Source organism: Lepisma saccharinum, chromosome 25 (genome assembly GCF_977018435.1).
Source record: "Lepisma saccharinum chromosome 25, izLepSacc3.1, whole genome shotgun sequence".
Taxonomy (NCBI): Eukaryota; Metazoa; Arthropoda; class Insecta; order Zygentoma; family Lepismatidae; genus Lepisma; species Lepisma saccharinum.
In genome coordinates, this window is record NC_139253.1 from 12,172,031 (window position 1) to 12,194,288 (window position 22,258).

The window sequence follows — 22,258 nt, forward strand, 5'->3', positions numbered from 1 at the left end:
GAATTTCAACTGAATTGTTATTCTCAACTTCTTTTTAATTTTTAATTGTAATATTCAATTTCCTTTTAATAATAAAAATACAGTGGAACCTCAAATTTTACATTCTTCAGAACAAGATGAAAAAAATTAAAATGTGGTAATATTTTGCTTCATTGCGACCACGAAGATCATATATATAATAAAGGAAAATGTAAAATTAGGATTTCACTGTACTAAGATTTAGCTTGCATCTATATTCTATTTACAGGCTTACAGTTTCAGTGTGAAATAACCAAGAAAATACCTATCAGGTATATCAATATATTTATTTATATGCCTTCTGTCTATATACACATTTTGCTAGAATGTATAGTACAGTAAGAATGTATTTTTATATTGTGTCTAGGTTAGGTTTTGCTCTGACAAATTCTCTGCTTCCAAGGCAGTGCTATACAATGATGCAAAATCAACATGAAGAAATAAAAAAATACAATATACAATTACTTTCCTGTAGTGACATTAGCAGAAAAGTAAGGCCAACTGTTTCTGTGCATTTCTGGTGCTCTTCGCTCCAATTTTTACGGTTTCTTTAAAACGAAAAATGCTGCCTTAGTACTGTTTACATTATATTACATTATTTTTTACACACAGACTCTCATCGTAGACACACAATGATCGAGTTCACAGAACTAAAATAAGGCATTCATTTTTAAACTTTAAAGGAGAGTGTATTCACATATGATTCTAGCTTTCTAGCATTTGTTACAACTGTATAAATACAATATATAAAACATGTAGTCAACAGGTTTGTTTCAATCACAAAGTATAATTCTTCTGTTAATTTTAGTGAATCATGAATTGTGCATTGTGAATTCCTACAGTTTTAAATTGTACTTGATTGCATTTTAATCTGTCAGTTTTATTATGTCAAAAAAATAAATTTGACCAAATACATGGAATGGGAAGCTCAAGAAATACTAAAGCTTCTAGCTGATGCAAGGAGCTTTACATCGCAGCTAGACAAAAACACTGACAACTAGTTTCTGATAAAGCTGTAAAGTTTATATATAATATATATTTATATATTATGTATCTAACAAAAAATTATTATGAACTATACACCTTCTGAATGACTTATGAATAGACGACACTGTACAAAAGAAATGAACTAAACGAAAAAGATTTGTCCCTGCATATACTTCGGTACACTGACCCTGTACAATGATGATAATTGTTTTAACAGCTGACTCTTGTGGACAGAGGTATAAATATAATAGTAGTCTTGTACTACTAGGCACTAAATAAAGGCATGAGGACAAATTGAATCTCTTCCTACTAACTTTTTTCCTGTTGAACTTTCACAAATCATGCCTGTTAAAACAGAAGAATTAGATTATGCTAACTGGCAGAAGACATCACAAAACCAACAGCAATCTGATAGTTTCATGTTTCACTGACACGCCTCCATACATGATACACCTATTCATACATAATGTCTATTATGCATGAGTTACACATACTACACCATACACTCATCTCTTAATATTTTATCATAGAACTCGCGATTCCCTTTCAGTACAAGCTGTTAGATCAAAAACATTCACTCGTCTCTAGCACAAACATTCAATCGACATGTACTCCCAACAAAATCTATGGTTTTTTTATTTGTGTAATGGAGTGTTGTGTGTGTGTGCCTTCAGCAAATCCTGCTTGCAGAACAGTGGCTACACATCACCAGTTGTGTTTTTGTTTGGTTAAAACTTCGTTTGTAAACAGGTCTTTTTTTCTTTCTAATTTAATGCAGCACCTCTCCCTTTTTAAACTTAACGACTAGCACAAGACAGACGGTGCATTTCGTTGCTGTGATGCATATTCCGGCACCGCCTTTCCACCACAGCTGGGTGCATCCCCACAAAGTGGTGGTGTTCTCAGTGTTCCCCATCAGAAAGTTCCTTGGTGCTCTTCCGCTTGTACCTGCTCCCCTGCCTCCCCCTCGGCTGCTGCCTTCACAATTTCCTCCTTCGGTGGATGACTCTCGGCTCCTTCCGACAAAGCATCAACAAACTCCTGAAATGTCATGGTTAAATAATAAGATGTGCTGGTTCGACAAAGAATACAGGGTGGTTATAAATTATGGAGCACATTTCAAGGATTAATAAAAAAAAGATCAAAGTAAAGAACAAACATGTACAACATCCAGCCATTTTAAATAACCTGATTCCCTGACATAACACATCTTTCCTTCTTTGGGGGGTGAATAAAAGTTAGTGACATTGATGAAGTATAAAGAGTAATTAGTGAAGTAACTGAAGTTAAAACTGTCTAAACGCTGTGTAACATATGGTGCAAAACTGAATGCTGTCTGTATATTTTACATGTCATATATGGAGTTCATGTGGAAGTTATGTAAAGTGGTGGAATGTTGAACGTGTTGTAAATAAAACTGTTCAGCATGGTCTATTAAAGACAAAAAACTAAATGTGGATACTTTGTTTTCTCCCTTTTTTTTATTTATCTTGAAATGTGCAAAATAATTTATAACCACCCTGTATTATGGACAATTAAACAAGTGATACCAACCAATAATAAAAGCATGTACAAATAAAGGCTTTTCAAGATGGTTACCAAATCAAGGGAACTGCAATTCAGTCAGAGTAATTGGCATTGTTATGGAATCAATAAAACACTTTAAACTCCTATAATTAGACAAACGAGATAATGATAAAAAGAGAGAATACACGATGCAGTGTTATTATTGCTAATAAGAAGGAGTTGTAGAAATTTCAGCATGTTTCTCAATAAGTCCATAACAATGGCAATTTTCTCGACTGTAAATTGCATACATATTATACGTAACTTTCTTTGTGTATTATTGATTTTATTTCAATTTTTCTCTATTACCTTGCAAACAGTTTGGGAAGTTTCAGTACAAAACAAAATTGCATTATATATCTTATTTACATTTGGTCATGTCATGATTTTCTTACTTTAATGGTGTAGATGAGGACTACCATATTTACGCGTGTATATAATGTGCATACGTGTGTAAAATGCACATTCTGGTTTTTGATTGGGAAAAGCAACAGACATTTATATCTCGTATATAATGCGCAGTACACTTCAGGTTCAAGAAATGGCTTATTTGACTTAGTTGTAGGTTTGAAGTTGTTGGTATGCTGATCAAGAGCGAATGACATCATACCCATTCAATGAGCCACCTGTTGCTATGTGGATCAAGAGGAGACTATAGTCTTGTGTATACAATTTTGGAGAAAAATGCATATTATACATGAGTAAATACGGTAATTATGTAACCATCCTCTGTGGCAAGTGATTTGCATAGTGTGTTACAAAGCCAGTGATCTCAGGTTTAAACTCAAGCATGGATGTTTCAGAAATTGCTATTTATGCCTATCTAAGGATGCAGGGAATGTCTCTCTTTGCTTAAACCAGGTGCCAAAAATTTTAAAATATTCTAAAATGAAGGTAGAATAGTGGCCAGACAGATACATGTCCCTTCCATTAGTACATCATTCATCCTAATTCTCTTGAAAAGCAATGGGGAAAAATAATCAAAATAAGACACTGAGGGTGAATCATGATTAGATGAAAGAACACAATGAAGTACATTCTGGCTAGGACTTGAACTCGGACACTTTGGTGGCAAGATCATAGGTTGAGCACATGAATTTAGCCAAGAAAGTGGTTCCATGTTGCAGGAATTTTTGCTTGAAAAATTATTTGGAACCATCCAATTAAATCATGACTGTAAGGTTACTAAAGAAAACAATATTTGTATAATTGTGCATATTGATTATTTCAGAATGCCGACCCAGACAGAGGCAGGAAACGGCAAAGGATGATTATTTCAGAATGGTGCCAACAACTAGAATTAAATAAACACTGAACTGCATGTTTTGCTGCCTGCTGACCAAAAATAAACTGAACTGCTCTTTCTGCTATTGTGCTATCCTCTTCTTTGACACTGTCACGTGCCAGGGAACGCGAGGCAACAATTGTGGTGCATGTGCAAAGAAATTTTGACATCTACTGTTTCATTTCATGTAAGATAACTCAAGCCAACTTTTCAAAGCTGTACTGGACATGTGGAACCCGGCAATTATTTTGATACACAATATAGTCTTATCATTATACTCGCATTTCTGTAAGGGCAAGTTGCAACACTAGTATGCAAAGGGAAATAATACAATACATCGCAAAGGGAAATAATACAATACATCTGTGAGAAATAACAGGGTTCTCACTCATTTTGTCAAACCGCATTCTCAGACTTTTCCAAGATTTTCAGTAATTTAAAAAAATGCTTTAACACACTGTTATATAAATATGAGTATTTAAGACTTCACCTTTTTATGGTAATCGAATGAATGAAGCATATTCAACATGGTTGAAAATATATCAAGAAAAATAAAATATAAAAATAGGCTGTGCTGATACCACATGAACTGATAATCTTACATTTCCACCAATACCAATACCTGCAGATTGTAACAATTAAAACTTGTTTAAAATTTTGATTTAAATATTAAAGAATTACATCAGAATATTATAATACATGTTACTTAATTACAAAATCCATATTTTCACACACACCTTGGAATTTTACATAATTTCCCAGACAATTACTTTGTGAAAGTGTCGTGTGACATTACCGATACATAAATCGGTATCAGCTCTCCACAAAATATCTACAACTTAGAAGCTTGTTGGGGAAAAAATTGAAATATAGTTTTTTCAGGATTTTAAGGTGAGTTGGACCCTTGAACAATTGAATTCAGAAGAATAAAGATAGACAGTGTACACAAAAATAATGTTCATATATAGAAGAGGTAGTAGAAAAAAATCGCATTGAATATTCACAGTATTTATAAACAACTGAAGTCAACTTGTTCCTACCTTCTTACCATTCTATAGCATACGTTCAAAGCAATTGGAAGAAAACTGCAAGCTTTATTCTCAGTTTCATCATGCAAACTTAGAAAAAAGGAAACAGACGGCACTTTACAGACCACCAAATGAAAAATTACTATACCTGTACACTTACTTCTGGTACATTGTCATCTACAGGCTCAATGGTACCTTCGGTTTCTTTGGTTGTTGGCGGCACGGGGATTATTTGTTCACTTTGTTCAGATTTAACTGTCAATCTTTGCAAACCTGTCAATAAAACTACTTCTATTTACTAGCTTGAAAATAGCACCACTACACTACAATATCTTTAAGAGTCAGCAAAGCAGCCGGAAAACTGATTATGAGGTCAGTTATGTAAACTCTATATCTTAGCATTTCATTAAGTCAAGCTTGGATGAACAAATGAATTGTTAGGTTAAAGTTTATAAAAAATCTGAACTTCTGGATAGCTGTGTAAGGTAAATGGGTTAGCAAGAAAAGATTATTGTGGCTGTTGAGGTTAGTTCATATGGAAGGGCAGGAAAATTTGACTGAAATTAGGGTTTAAGAACTTCCCTGCGAAATAATTATAACTTGCATTTTTTGATAAAAGTGTAACTTGTTGAAAAAATATGTGTGGTCTGAGGTTACATTTACTTGTATCAAAACAACCCAACATGAAATGTACCTCACACATGTATACTACCCCATCACCCATTCCAATCTCACTGGGAGAGTGATCGGCCAGTGTAACACACTATGAAGCAAGAGGCCTCAGGTTTGAAACCTCGTTAAGGCATTGGTGTTATATTGTGTATGTCGCATCATTTATTCTATTCTCATTGTCATGATTAACACAAGAAGTAGAAAAGAAGATGTAAAAGTGACTTAAGGGGAAAAAGACTTTTACTGGTCTTGCCTTTGAAAAAGTACACCACATGCTTAGAAATATATTTTACAAAAATAGCCAGAATGAATGAATTATTCTTGTATATTCAGTAGAACATAACAAAAGGCAGAATTGTGTACTGAATATCAGTTGTAAAATAATACACAATTTTCGATTAATATTCAGTATTCACAGGATACTAATACAAAGAAAAAGGTGACAAGCTAGAATCTGAGGATCTGTCAGTGTGATACTTTACTAATCCAAAAAATCAAGTACCCATGTCTCAAAATAATATATACAAAAAAGTCTTTATCAAAAGAAAAATGTACTAACTCTTGAGCAGAGAGTATGTAAACAGAAACCTAGCAACAAACATACGATGCATATTTTAGAAGTAATAATCTCAATCTTTCAAAACATATTTTCGAAGAATACAATATTTTAAATGCTATTTATTCACATTCCTCTGCACAACCAATAGGCACGAGACTTTGGAACCAAAAGTCGATTCTGGTTAAATACAACTTGAAGGAGGTTCGAAGCAAAGCTGTTTATTGGCTCTTAAACATTGTACATGCTGCACTCTCTAATACAAACAAAATAACTTGGATACGTTAGTACTTTAAAAAATGTCAAAATTATACTAAGGGGAATACAAAAAAATAATAATAAAAAAATGAATAGTTCTGAGTAAATGCTATGAAAGCAAAATCAAACACTACAATGGAGGAAATATCATTACTTACAACTTGAACATTGACCAGGTTCTAAAGAAACAAAGAGCTTACCAGGATCCTCCTCGCTGTCATGTGGCTCCATATGTTCGCTCGCATCGCAGGAGCTCCCGAGGGAAATGAAGCTGTTCGGTCGAGAATGAGCTGGGCTCTGTGACTGGGGTGTCGGGGTATGGTGGCGACGAGACTCGTGCATTACGTGCAGTTGTTCCCGTGACCTTTGCAGCTCCTTTCGTAATCTCTCTCTCTCCTCATCCCTCTCCTTAATGATTTTCTACAAAGAAAGGAACATTTGGGTAAAATTTCACAAAAATCTGTAAAGTTATTCTTAGTAGATATTCATACAAAGAGGAATAATTTTACTTGCTGAAAATTTGAGGCTCAAATATAGCAATACCAGATCACTAAGCAAAAATTGGGATACAACATTACAATGTAGGAGGACTTCAGGTCAAAATGTAGGATGAAATCATCCACAGTAAATATATTAGGGATGGGACCGATTAATCGGTACTCTATCGGTATCGGCCGATATAGGCATATCGGTGTACCGGTTTATCGGTAAAATTACCGATTATTTTACCGATCCGATATATTGATAAATATCTGATAATTTAGTGCAAAATTCTGCCATTTTGTTGTAATTTTTATGGATAATCGCCATGCCTTACTTTCTAAAAAGTAAATGTCTAAATATGCAATTTCTCTTGCACTGCAGTTGCCTTGAAACACATATTTATTAAGGAGGGCAATGAACCTTTCAGGTTCTTCAAGGACCATTTCTAATTTTATATCGGATCGGTAGAATATCGGTTATTGGTATCGGTAAATTTTATATCAGTATCGGCCAAAATTTCATATCTGCCCATCCCTAAAATATATATATAGTAGTAGTATGAAATGCTAGCAAATTCATGAATGTTTTAGTGAATAACAGAGTAAAAAATTCGCACACTTAGCAAAGCATACTTCTCAGGAGAGTCACTTTTTTTCTCAAAATTATAAAACACTACACAGTTAAAGATATTGAAATTGCACTAAACTAACAATAACAGGCTTTGTTATGAAAGGAAACTGTGTATTTACAGACAATTTATAAACAGATTGCTGTCTATTAGGATAGGACAGATAAATAGGTACTCTATTGGTATCAGCTGATGTAGGCATATTGTTGTATTGGTTTATCGGTAAAATTACGGATTATTTTACCAATCCGCTATACATACAGTGGCGTGCCCAGGATTTTCGAAAGGGAAGGGTTATGTACACTATTTTTGGTAGTCATCCCTATTTTGCCAGCTTTTCCTACATCCTTTTCTTTTTTTTAGGAATACTGGGTCAAAGGGGAGGGTTATAACCCCCACCAACCCCCCTTGGGCATGCCACTGTATACATATCTTATAATTAAGTGAAACGTTCTGCCATTCTGTTACAATTTTTATGGATAACTCCATGCTCTACTTTTTTAAAAAAAGTAAATGTCTAAATATGCAACTTCCATTGCACTACAGTCACCTGGAAACTAACATTTATTAAGGAGGACCATTTGGAATTTTATATCGGATCGGTAGAATATCGGTTATCGGTATCAGTAAATTTTACATCAGCCCATCCCTACTGTCTGTAAATAAATAAATAAATAAATAGTGACAGATGTTTACTGCCAAAGTTTTCTCGATATTACTGTCTGAACAATTACATACTTGCATGCCTAATATGAAGTCATTTCTTGTTCCAATAGTGCTTAAAAAATTCTTAAAATGGTGTGTGTGTGTGTGTGTGTATGTGTGAACTCTGGAGACCAGGGAACAGACTCCCATTAATTACTTCCAATTTGTATTTCTCACTTACCAAAAGCTGGGTCAGTTGTGCATTGAGAGAATTGGAAATTCCTTGCAGCTTGTGGGCAGGCACTCCTGGAAGCCGAGACGATTTTCTCAGTATCCGAGGAGAACTGCTGGGGACCACCTCGGAAGCAGCTGTCACGGCCTCTTCTTCAGTCACCCTCAGTGTTTCGTTCAGGACTGCTGCTAGTTGATTGGCTACAAGGAAGGCATACAACCAATTACAAAAATTTAGTTCTACATTTGGTAATTGTATTTTATGTGCAATATTCTTTGTAGATTAGATGATTTTTTAAAAAAACCATGAAATTTACTTCAGTCTTTCAATATCCATCAGCTATGGATAAAATTTAACATTTACTTATCAAAAAAAAATCAAAGGGAATTACACATTTTTACACAATATTCTTCTAAAATGGGCATCATTTACAAAAAAAAAACATGGCTATGGCTAGAAAGATCTGGTGGTAACATTCAATGATTTTTTAAAATAATAACTTGGTTATTCAGGATGGCCACTCGAAGACCATGATAAAATTCATGTATGATTTCCACACTTCGAGGTGAACTTTTAAAAAATTCAAGGGAACAAGCAGATGTTTTCTCTATTTCAACCAGTGGCGTAGCATTATAGTATGCCCGTATGCCCGGCGTTCCCAGATTTAAAATTTCAAAAATGCGTAAATGCTGTGAATATAAAGTAAAACTTGACTAATTCCATATATGTTTGACCTTCATGGCATTATAATAGCTATTTTTCACGATCCGCTTGCAACGCTCCACTCTCAACACTCATTTTAGCATCTTTTTTCAATGCCTTTCCTGGCCGGACGCCGATCAGGTTCGGCGTAAAAGACTCTATATTCCTTGCTGTCTTTCTGCAGGGAAAGCTTCGATGTCTACAGCACGCACGTAAATGCTCTCTCGTATGCCAGCGTACGGAACAGAGAGATAGGTCTACCGTGATTGGTTCATGTGACCCTTCCTGCCTTCTGAAGCAGACGACAGCGACAGTGATAGAATTCCTACCTGGTTTTCGCGCTCATGCAACTCATGCTATGTGATGCTACAATACGCAATATTGACTGACATAACTTTACCAAACTCAAATATACCGCTTCTTAATGACCACTGCATTGTATAATTTATCACACGAACAGCGATGTGAATTAGAAACTAAAAGATCAACACAGTTTTTGTCAAATATGTTGGTGAAGTCCTCGTTGTAGAAATTCAGCCTGTGGCTGCTCTACCACTTAACCCGCAAAACGATTATTTTTTTTATTGTTATTATTTTTTCGTTATTATCTAACTGCTTAATATTGTGTCAATGGAAATGTTTACCATTCATTTGAAAACTCTTAACATCAAATTGTCTCTGGACAAAATTATTTTAAAATGTTTATCAGCATTCTCAAGATGTAATAAACAGTGGTCTGAATTACTAATCGGCACTGTTACGTCAGTAGAGTGTACGATATTTGGATCATCCACCCACCTCCGTGTCAGAGTGCTTTGCACAGTGCGCAAGACGACAGAGGTCCCTGGTTTGAATCCCGGCGTCAGCACGGGTGTTCTTTGTCAGTGTTTCTTCATCAATATCATCACTCATATTCATATTGGCAATTAACCAAAAGTGGCAGAAAAGCGAAGTAATAAACCAAATCAATCCGTAGTTGGATCATCCACAACAATGACGTCTACTGTTGTGCAAAGATGCTTGTGATTCAGGTAGGTTTTTAATGAATTGCGTCATGCAGAAAGATATAAGAAAAAGGTATAAAACACCAGAGTTCAAAACATTTGTTGCATAGTGAGGCATCTAATTTTCTAGCTAAAACATGCATGGATGATGTTTTATTGAAAACCCAGCTGACTTCAGGCAAATAAACAATACCTGTGGCGACTAATACCATAAGTAAATTATTAAGCAAGAAAGGGCCGACCCTTCCTTCGGATTTGGTGTTCCCACCCGAAATGTCCATGCTACACCACTGATTTCAATCTTAATTATTACCACCTCTCACTACCCAGACACAAACACACAAAATATGTTCACAATATAAAAAGTGTGTGATTGCAATGTGTCCAAAAATTCTAATTCAGTTCAATTAAATGGTATACATGTTTAAAATATTTAATTTAAGGTGTGGAGTATATATTTGCCATTTCACATACTCTGTACATTCATCAGTCACAAATGTTATGGGATACACTAATCTACGAGAAATTGTTAATTGTATAAGAATTACAAACTCAAATTTATCTAATCAACAGAAGATTATTGCAAGGTTAGATATCTTGTTCAACTTCAAGATATCTTCCCTTGCAATAATCTTCTGTCTTTCAAATTGATTGTTCTGCAAAGGACACTAACAAAGTAAACTGATTGAGAGAATTCCGTTTTATTTTCCAGGCAGCTTTCTACTCCTTCCTCGATAATGGTTTGATTTGTTGTTTTTATGCACAGAAAGGCTACGCGGGACTGGACATAATGTTCAAAGTGGGATCTGAACCACTGAGTCATGTGCCTCTACTGGGTATGGAACCTGGGACATCTTGATTACAAGGCGATGAAGTTACCACTACACCATTGGGATGCCCCTTCCTTCCTCAATAAAAATTCAAGCTTACCTGTGGAAAACTTGCCTCAGGGCATTTATAAATATGTATATGTTCAACAGGATTTGGTCAATAAAAGTTGCAATTTTTCAAGTCTAAGGAGAAAAATCCACGCAGTTATTTAAAATTGCTTCTCTACCTCCGTCAATTAATCTCAAACTGGAATATCAGCAACAATTGGATGACGGAACATGCCCAAAGAGATACTCATACTTAAGGTTAAGACTTGAAGCCACAACTATCACAAAGAAGATTCTGATTGGAGCATTCAGTACATTCGAAAAACTGAAATGTGTGGTTCAACCTATTCGCAAAAAGTTGTAGAAAGATATTGATTTGCTGCATTATGAAAGTTAAAGTACACTGAAATATTATTTATAGGCTTGGACAGAGTGAGAGAAAAAGTCAAAGGTTTGTTTTAAGTCTGCCTTATGCTCTGATCTGATAATAGTGGGATTCAAGTTAAGTGTGGAATGTGCCTCCACTGGGGATCTTATCTTGGACCCCCAGTGACATGCCCAAAATACAGAAGTGAGATGCAGGCAATGAAGATGATAGGAAGGACAAGAAGAGATGGAATGCAGAGATTACAGTATGTGGTGGTTGTGAAGCTGCAGGAAAGAACACACCATGTATAGTTGAGGTGGTTCAGGTACACTGAGAGGATGGAGCCAGGGAACTGCACAAGGAGTTGGAAAAAAAGGCCGAATGGAAAATTACAATATGACTAATTTAGACAATTTTTTTCTTGCTGAACATTTTTAATAGTCATTGTTTCAATGCATTTCACATGTCCTTTTCAAATAGTTATGTAAAGAACATGACTACATGGGTAATATACAAGCACAGATGATAAGGTGTGTGTGTGTGTACAGGACTGAATGAAAAGAGAAGTGGTGGAGAATAGAAGATTGAAGTGTTTTTTTCTTATGCCAACTAGACAGACACTTTCAACAGTGAAAGATGATGATGACTTTAAAAAGTAACAGAAGTTTTGTGTACATATGCACAAAGTATTTATTACTTTGTGCTTTAAGGCCTTTTGGCCTTCAATTTTGAAAAGCAGAAGATTAATCTATTTCATATTTTGTAGGATTACGACTTCACAGTAAATAATGTCACAGAATTACCTTACTCCATGGGCCAAAAGTCACGATCAGTTACTATTTATAGTGCAAGGATGTATTAGTAAAAAGTTGTAAGTTGGGAGGAATGTTTATTCTGCTCACATACATTGTGTGGTAACAATTCATCTGTTTTCTGACAGAGGTCTGTCCGAATGTTTAGTTAAAAGCCACACTGACATTAATCTTACAGGTATTCTTGTCTTATTTCAATCCTCAACGTACCTTGTTCAGTTCAATACAGTTTCTGTACCGATTTCCTCATTTTCATTCACAATAATAATATATCAACATCCAATCATACGTTTTGACCCACCATGTATGATACAGCTTCATTGAAAGGAAGCACTTCCCATAATTCCACATACCTTGACTCACAGCAGCCAAAACCAATTCCTGGGCATCTTTGTCTGCTGCAGGTTCTCCAGCCAATTCTGCTATGGTTTCAAACTCCTCCTTTGGAACGTGCAGAATGTCTGCTACTAGTTGCTGCTTCTCCGCCAAGGCCAATCTGATAGCTTCATCCTTTCGCCTTAATTTCTCTGTGAATAAAATTACGCTTGTTTAACACACATGCAAATGAAGTGAGCAAAACAAGTGCATAGAACTTCTATTAAACATCAAATACATCACCAAAATGGATTAATTTTTCACGTTTGTACGCATTGCTTGCAATGTAGAAATATTTCTCTTGTGGTCTAGGGTTGTTACAAGAATAGAAATAGTTTTTGTTGTGACGTTTCAGGAGAACACAAGTTTCCTTTATCAGACATTTATTTCTAGTTTGGTATCAAACTAGGATGAAGAGATTGTATGTTCTCCTGAAACGTCACAACAAAAACTGTTTTTATGCTTGCAACAAGTGTAGACCACAAGAGAAATAACGAAATGGATTAGGTAAAGGATATATTACACCTCAAAGCATCTTAATGGCATGAGGAAAAAATTGCCTACTACACTATTATATCACTACAAATCTACGGCACTAATTCAACTGTGCTCTATGCAATCAGTACGGAAATTACTACATGTGCAATACAAATAAAAGCAATGATACAACTAACCAAAAATCTACCACAGTACTGAAAAACTATTTCCAAAATTACATTCTTGCACACCACAGCAACAACAAAAATCATGGTATTATTATAATAAAGACTGAATAATGTTGCAGCTTTAAAGAAGATGGAAGTTCAGTAATACTTCACAAGCCTCTACCAGAACATGCAAAATGAGACAAATACGTCACAGCACAAATCAATTAATGCAGCAACAAAAGAAAATAGTACTCATTCCAGAAAGCACTGATACATTCCTAGAACAGTTGCAAAAGCTCCACACCCAAGCATGCATGCAATCAAACCCACGTTACCTATAGGTGTAAGAACAGGCTCAGCGGTGAGAACAGCCCTCTGAGACACCACCACCTCGGAGGGCTGGATCAGGGGAGACTCCTCCGTAAGGCGAATAGACGGCTCCAACCGTGGCAACCGGCGCTGGGGACCAGGGGAAGGGGTAGGGGATGGGCCAGGTGCTCCCACTGGTGGAGACAGTTGAGGGCGGCTACCACCCATGCTTTCACCTGAGCAGGGAAGCGGAGGAAAATTAGAGGTCTTCGAAAGAGGATGCACTTTCGCAGTGCATAACAGAAATCTTAGAGAGAGCTTTCAGACCAAAACAGCAAGCGACACTTATCATTTGGAAACAAACTTTCAGAATGAAATGTAACCTTTCATACTGGATTAACATAAGTTGCACATGTCGCTTGTGTGTCACCATGTTGATCGCGCATGTGCAGCGAGTTTGATATTTTGTTTTTAAGTGCACTTTATGTACAGATAACACATTTCATTACATAATCGTTTCGTTGCAGATTTCATGCCATTTTCTTTTTTCTTCTTTGCAAAAAAGTGGGGTGCAACTATTACGTGAAGCATTTTTTTTTTGGGTAATACTGTTCTGGTACTAGTTAAAAATCATTTACTACAAAACTGTCTTTGTTGCAAAATTAGGAATCACGGAATACGCATGAATATAAGCATATTATTTCTTCATGACAGTTTGGTGAATATTTTTCTGGTCTGAAAAAAAGGTTAACATATTAGTTACTGATTTATGCATTATAGTCGAAATGTCAAAATTTACTAGTGTCGAGAAGCATGGATTACAAAATTTAATTTTCTGTGCCCTAAGATTCTGCGCTGCTGTCATTGGTTTCCTTATGTGAATCACTGATGCGACGATTACGAGATGAAAGATTATAAACCAATTTTTGGACAGAGAAAATGGTGTGTGACGATTATGCGGTGAAATGAACGGGGCGTGCAGTGTGTAGTGGGATCCAAACTACTATGTGCCTCCACAGTGTATCGAACCAGAGACCGTTTGATTACAAGGTTAACACTATGCCACCGGGGAGGCTTTGCATGCACAGTGAATGCTTTTTATAGACTGAAGGAAAAGTGCCAATTCAGACGTACGCAGGTTCTCATCATGTTGCATGTCACCTCGGTGTGAAATTACCATGATGTGTGTCACCAGTTACTTTGGTTTGAAAGCTCCCTCAAAGTAATACACATTAATTGTAGTTCAATATTTGCTTGTAATAAAATAAGTTTCTTTTCATCTGAAGCAACAGAAAATGTATCTAGATGTCAATAATGAAAAACTCAACAAGATCAGCAAAGCATCACTTCAACAATACAATGATTAAACAATAATGTTGATACAATACTGATCAGAAAGTACTAGCTCAAATTTAATACTTGATACAAAGAAAGAATAATTCATAACATCTAGTGGTACTGGGTTCATCCCTCATAAAAGTAAAATCTTGTACACAATGTAACGAGCACAGGAATTATCAAATTTCTAAAAATGCTACCATGAGAACTGTAGCTACAAGACAATCCCAATATTTCACTCTATAAACTTTCAAGTTTTGCAATGGCAGATCTGAATGAGTTGCAGCATTTAATGTTCACTACATACATGTTTGTACATATCTATTCACAGAGTCTTTCATATTCAGAGCTACTTTTCCATGTGTAACGAACATGTATTATTATTATATTTGTATCTGTATTAGCTGCAATTTTAGTCTATGCTACAGATGTGGGCTTTTTTTTTTGTGTGCGTCACCCTGTATACATAACATTTCCTCTCAAGCGCAGCTTACAAATGCTTGACAGCAGTGAAGCATGAAAATGGTATTCATATATCTACTAATAGGCGACAAAATACAATATTACCACACACACATGCTCTGTTGACTATTTGGTCACTAAATCCCAAGAACAGTCATATCAGCTTTATTTTTCAGCATAAGAGTGACATATCACAAGCAACTCGGACCAGAATTGAACAAATACATGATTAAGGTTATAAAATATGAAAAATATCAATGGGTTGTGATTTGACAGAATTCAAACGGTGTACCATTGAAAAACAATGATGAATGATTCCTATTATGCTAAAATTAAAAGTTCAATGTAATTTTAATAGTGCTTAGGAAAAAATGTCAACGAAGAAGCAAATAATACTATTATGACCATCTACATACCACAGAACACTTGGGAGTCAAACAGAAATAATTTAATGTATATATCAATCAAATTCTAAAGGCAGATGGATTTTTGAGCAAAGGAAAATATTCATGATTGTGTATATAAAACGGTCTCTCAAATTCCCCAAAAGCCTGGCCATATTGTTATCTACTAGATTTTCTCTGATCACAAAAATTCAGGACATGCCTAAAATTTTAAAAACTAAAGCTAAGCTCCACGGTGGAAAAACCTTTGAAGAGCAAGGCCTACTAAATAGCTTGATGCCTCATCAGCAGAGAGTCTGTTTTCTGGCTTTCAGGACTGGGCTAAACTGCTATTGTTTACAAGTAGTTTCCCAATTGTTCTCACTATGTGGGGTCAACGCCAAAATTTTGTAGTTAGCATCGGTAATAGAACCTGTAACCGTTCGCATATAGATGTGAGTGAGGACTGAGGATGAGCTCACTTAAAAACAGATATAAAAATTCTTGCATAGCAACACAATGTTGCTAAAAAAAGATCCACAAGAAGTTTCTATGAGGGTGAATAAATTTAACTACTCCTTTTTCTTGTAACGAACCTGAACTGATGCTATAGACTGAGTGCCATGGCCTACCAGTTGGATTTTCATTGGGTGACTTTGCACCCAAATAATAACTTTTTTGTACAAAGACATGTAATCTTTACGTGTGTGCTACAAATTGAATATTAGGTGTACAAAGACAAACTGTGTACAAATTATAAGTAATTAACTGATAATGGGGAATGGCAAAATCATGAAGTTGACCTTAAATTTACGATACTCCATTATTTTTATATTCATGGTGTTCTTGTTATGGACAGAACAGAGATCACAATCATAAAATTATTCATCATTCATACAGGTCAATATTTGCTTGCTAAATGTGTTCTTGTATGCATAAACATGCAGCACTGCTCAGTTTTATATTATGCATATATGTAAGACAAATATTTTGTCTTTATATCTGGACAATTTCTCTGAACATGTGCACTGAATGCAAAATGCACAATGATGTGCAACAAGGCACGTTAATGAAACAATGAACAGTTAAATAGTATTGTTTTTGCTGCAAAATGTATGGTAACTGCCAACATGCTTTAAAGTCATATTTGGAAAAGTAAAAAAACAGACAGCAAGAGAGAATTCTGGGACACGTCACAAACACAAAATGTAACAATATATTCAGTACTATACATGTATAAACATTCACATATTAGTATCCCAGGAAAGCAGGAAAACTGCCAGTTATGATCTGAAAACAAGAACAAGTTCATATGAAAGAAACAAGAAGAGAAAATTGTTCCTGTTAGTCGAAGCTAGTATTTGGAGATGAAGCTGAAGGGATTGTTAACATTACCTGTTTTTTTGGCTATCGTCTCCCCAGAATCTGAAGCAGACGAAGGCGAGGCTTGCGGAGTAGATTCGCCTGAAGGTTGTGTCGCTCCTTCATTTGCAAATGCAGCTTCCTCGTCACCACTACTCTTGTTCAGCTCACTGGTACTCGTGTCCTTTCCGGATTCAGTACTTTCATCACATCTGTTTCCAAAGAATTCAGAACATAAGAATGCAGCAATTCAAAAATTACTATTCTATTTTTATAACATTGACAGAAACTGTACAGATTCAATATCAGAGGTCCCACAAAACTATATTCCTGACTTTTCCAGGTAACTTTAAATTATTTTTCAGGTCACTCTATAATGATTTATCATGCTAATAAATGAGTGCTATGTCTTCAATTGTGCATATTAATCGAAGTTTATTGAACATTGCTGAAAATGAACTATGAAAAATAATACAGAATGATTTAAAACTATGATGCCTCGCTTAACAGCAATTTACACTAACTGCTGTGTTATAGAGTACTCATTTACTGATTGTATTCTTGCTTATTTTACATTGCCTTTCTACCTCTCTTGGCTAACTGTGTGAATCTGAACTGATGGAATGGACGATTTCAGTAAAAAATCCACCCACACCTTACCCAAGGTTCGAAACCACTCCACCTCCTCACACAGGCTGAAGATCATTTACTGTTATTTGAAACGAAAGTACGCTGCATGCTAATTATACACAGTGGAGAGGTTTCTCCTAAGATGATAGACTTCCAGATAAATTAGTGCACAATGTAGTAAAACTAACCATGTTTCGATTATGCCCGTGAACCTATTAAGTCTACAAATGTTTCTACATACTGAAGTATGAGGGTGTATTAACTTTGGTCCTCAAACAACATGAACGTAGCTTACTCTTTGGTCTTGTCTGATGACTGTTCCGGCCCTTCCGCTTCTGGTGGAGACGACAACAAATTCGATGGCGACGGGTCAAGCCTTCGATTCTTTCCATCCCGGACCTTGTACGCATCTGCTGCTTCCGAGATATGCCGAAACCACCTGGAATAACAAATGCAAAACCTGAATTAGTAAAACCACCAACATTTAGAACAATCAAGGTCGAACTATCAGAAGCTAATAATGGTGCACTTCTGAAAAACTCACTGATATGATAATATTGCACATAGAAAACTGTAATATATGCATTTTTTATGTACACTTTCTTGGAAGACAAGGGGTTGGTTCTCACAGCAAAGTCTGCTTAATTAATACTAAATATCTTTAACTGACAACCTACTCTCCTACCCACTGTCTATGTCGCTAAACTTGTAGGAAAAAAAAATGCAAATTGGTTTCAAGTCCACTTTATGCGTGCAGATAGGTTTATCAGGATTTCATCTACAATTTAAAGTTCGGGGGATCAGAACCATGGGGTAAGAACCAGAGAACCCTTGATGATAGAATAAGACCCTATTATCAGGGTAGCCTATAAATTAGTAAGTGAATTACCAATAAACAACTTTACACTATCTAGGGCGTGGTCACAAATTACAAAATATGCCAAGATTCCATGGAATACAAGAAAATTCAAGTTATGGGGCAGGGTGGAGGTTGACTAAAAAATTCTAATACGTAATCGCATTATCCTAATAATCTGTAATATGCAAAAAGCCATGTGATGATGATGCACTGATATAATGATATTGCCCGCACTTCTGAACATAAAAAAAACATATTTTTGTCTTGTCGATGCACAATGTAGAACACGCGGAACGCACTTACATGTAACAAATGCAAGAATGAAATCGCTTTCCGCTAACCTATGTTTCCTGCGTTGCTATATTACCAAAGTTGAACGCAGTATACCTAGAAGCCTGTGTCTGGACCCCATTAAAGACGCTCTTAATCGGGTTGTTCGAGGACATCTCGCCATCAGCTAACTCCCGACCGGTACAGCATCCTGAGGATCATAGCTGCCGACAATCCACACAACACTCACAGCCCTTTTCAGAAGGCAACAATCGACGGAGGCCGCTTACAAATATTCTGTTTCGCCTTTGCACCTGCTGACTTTCTTCCTTTCTCCGTGTTTAAGAAGACTGATATTAATAGCCGCGCTATTTTTACCACTTTTATTTATAGGGAGCGCCACACAAGGTTGCCGCCATACCATGAAGCTTGGAAGTTCCCCTCACTTTACAATCCCCACCCTTTCCCCATATTTCCTTCCCCCACACATGTTTATGAAGTTCGAATTGCTTAACAATTACAATACAGCGGGGGGAGGGAGGAAGGGAGGGAGGGAGAGAGAGAGAGAGACACGGAGGTAACGCTGGCAGAAAAGTTATAAGTTACACCTACACAAAAAAATAATTTACTTGTCTTAACAAAAACACGTCTGGTTTGTGGTTAAGCTTTTTGGTAATTGTAAACAAAACAAAAAAAAATAGTAATCTTCACTATTTTTTTTGTTAAATCGAAGCATATGTGCACGATTACTAAACAATTGATGAACAATCATTTATTTGTCGCCTATTTAAACGATATTTGCAGCCATGAACCTTCGGGTTTAAGAAGCCTAGATAGATAGTTAGGTTCATGAATATGAAAAACTAAATATGCTGACCAAGGCAGTAATTTATTTTATTATATTAAAAACATAAACTAAAACGTAACGTTTCAACCTTCTAGCAAGGTCTTCATCAGACTCTGTATAAAGTACAAAAAAAAAGGACTTTTGTACTTGAAACAGAGTCTGATGAAGACCTTGCTAGAAAGTTGAAACGTTACGTTTTAGTTTATGTTTTTAATATAATAAAATAAATTACTGCCTTGGTCAGCATATTTAGTTTTTCATAATCATGGAAACAAGGCTTAATGGTGTTATAGGTTCATGAAGCCTAGAGAGTTAGTTATGCCAAACTTTTACCTCTGTGTACGAGTCGATTATCCTACAATAAATTACGTAACGACAGCATGCATGTGTGGTAACAAAGCCGCATTAAAATTTCCCTTTAAAATATCCCAAATGGGGCAGAGTTCCTTTTCGGAGCCTCCCCTTTCAAGTAGCAAGGCTTGGTTGGCTTCCACAACAGGACACCAGTTTCTGAGACAGGCATCGTGAACTTCGTAAAGCACAGACACATGTCTGAACAGGAGGGGAGACTATGTTGAGGAAGTATCCTTTCAAATGAGTCAGTTTGTATTCACTTAATAAATACCTAATGGATTATTTTCTTCCGTCGCTCATTGTCTCTGATATCCTCAAAAGAAGAAATAATGATGTTCTACACGGTGGTACGTGAAACTGATAAAAATAATTTACTAATATATGATTGCGTCATTTACGTTCGAACATTGTGAATTTTTGTTGTACAGTCACCTACAATAAAAATGGAACTCTTAGATTCAGAAATACTCGCTTCGCTGCAAGGCGTTGTGTGTGTTGCCTAACACTACGTCGGTGGTAGAAGTTGCCATTGAAAATTTGCTATTAAAGTACACTTATCGCCGTAGAGTTAGGCAACACACATAACGCCTTGCATGGAAGCGAATATTTCAGGATCTAGGTGTTCCATTGTATTGCCGGTGACTGTACCTCCTTAGCTGCCTTTCTGGCACGCACCCGTTCTGACGTTTCTACCGAACCTGGCCAAGAACATGACTAACGTGAAAATCACACGGAAATTCGAGTGCGAAATTTCAACATCTGGCTTCACAACAGCCGTCTCGGTCATGTTTTTGTAGGAAACAGCTGCAGAGGTTAGTTCGAAAGGGTAAACAAGGCGAGTAGGTTCAGTGTTTTCTTCAGAGTACACAAGCAGAGCAAAGGTCATTGGTGCGACAAGCGGATATTACAAAAAGCATTTGCGTACTTAACGAAATAAACACGGTCTCTTTCGATGCGCTTCGACAAAAATACAAGCGCGCAAGAGTCTTCGGCAACACGAACGATTCCCAGACAACCGCCGAGGATTTCACACCAGTTTGAGGTCGCTACCGTCGTTACGAAGAAACACGGTACACTTCTGTCGGCTTTACCGTTAAGCATGTTCACTTCACTCGGCCTCTTACTTTGCGCGCTGTACAAAAAACAAGAATTTCCGTCCACACGATGTAAAAGCCGATCCTGTAATTGAACTCCACAAGTGAAAATTCCTTCACGAATTCCACGACGACCTCGCGAGGCCGGGAGCGAGCAACGTCCGCTTCCAGGAACACGGTCCGACGGCCAGCCCTGGCGCTTCAGATTCACGAGGTCAGAAGGAAACTGAATACACTTTATTACAGAGGCCTTTTCATGGTCCAGTGGTCGAAATAAACAAAGGGTAAACTTGAGTTTCTTTATTGGCCTACCTGACAAAGACTACCAACATCCAAACTGTTATTTCATTCTGAACTCCATGGCGCATAGTCTCCTCGCCGCAGTTTTCTGGTTTTCGACACCGGAGCTCGCTACTTGCCATTCCATTACAATGCTGGGTCAACACCAACATTTTTATGCCGCAGGGAATCGAACCCGCACCAAAGGCGGGAGCCCCACTTCAATGTAGATAAGATATAACTCGTAGAGCTGCGTGAACTGCAAGTGAGCTTCCATCAACACTAACTTTCATTAAATTATAAAGATATATACCGAATTTGTCACTCTCACCCTGATATAAACGAAGCCTTCCGCGATGCGTGCGTTTTTTTTAAAAAAAGTAACTGTGAATCTCTGTTCAATAACTGACAATTGGCATGAGAGGCGACTTTGAGCAAAGAATGAAATCCATAACGAACACAATTGAGGAAACACTAAGAAAATTGGAAATAGTTTAAAAATAAAAGTACGTGCAACTATCTTACACGGTTATTATTATATTTATATTTTTCAGCAAACCATAAATTCGTTGATTACTGTTCAAACGTACAAAATATGACTGACGACGTCCTTTCTCCGCTTAGTTACGAATCTAGGGTACCCCAATATAACAAATTCTTGTTCCAAAGTTTTCACGTTATGAGGCATTTTACGGCAACAGTGTTGGCAAAAAAAAATTATCATGTTGGTTGGTTGATTAAAATTACATTTCCTACTTACACCGTGTATACTTAATAACCGAACACCGAACAGGGCGTTATTACTGTTAAGACAAGTTGGCTCAAATAGTTAAAGAGTGTAAAATACAGAAACTTAGTTTTATTTTTCAACACCAACAAACTTTGTGACTAAAATTTCCCCTAACTTTCCAAGATTTTATTTTGATTA

The 22,258-nt window shown here is 36.4% G+C and overlaps 1 protein-coding gene across 9 annotated transcripts in view; it reads right to left on the bottom strand.

Annotated features, from left to right (window-relative positions):
- Nucleotides 1–286: 286 nt before the first annotated feature.
- The window catches only part of RhoGEF2 (Rho guanine nucleotide exchange factor 2), a 291,915-nt gene continuing 269,943 nt past the window's right edge, over nucleotides 287–22,258 (bottom strand). For 4 of the 9 annotated variants that reach the window (XM_083111366.1, XM_083111359.1, XM_083111358.1 and 1 more), the window contains 8 exons: nucleotides 17,923–18,066; nucleotides 17,031–17,209; nucleotides 13,479–13,688; nucleotides 12,475–12,648; nucleotides 8,368–8,558; nucleotides 6,571–6,790; nucleotides 5,033–5,169; nucleotides 287–2,046 (listed from right to left, as the gene is read on the bottom strand). In XM_083111366.1, coding sequence (XP_082967492.1) covers nucleotides 1,921–2,046; nucleotides 5,033–5,169; nucleotides 6,571–6,790; nucleotides 8,368–8,558; nucleotides 12,475–12,648; nucleotides 13,479–13,688; nucleotides 17,031–17,209; nucleotides 17,923–18,066 — 1,381 coding nt within the window. In that variant the 3' untranslated portion in view covers nucleotides 287–1,920. The remainder of the gene's footprint in view (nucleotides 2,047–5,032; nucleotides 5,170–6,570; nucleotides 6,791–8,367; nucleotides 8,559–12,474; nucleotides 12,649–13,478; nucleotides 13,689–17,030; nucleotides 17,210–17,922; nucleotides 18,067–22,258) is intronic. The other 5 variants (XM_083111362.1, XM_083111361.1, XM_083111360.1 and 2 more) reach the window with 5 other exon arrangements.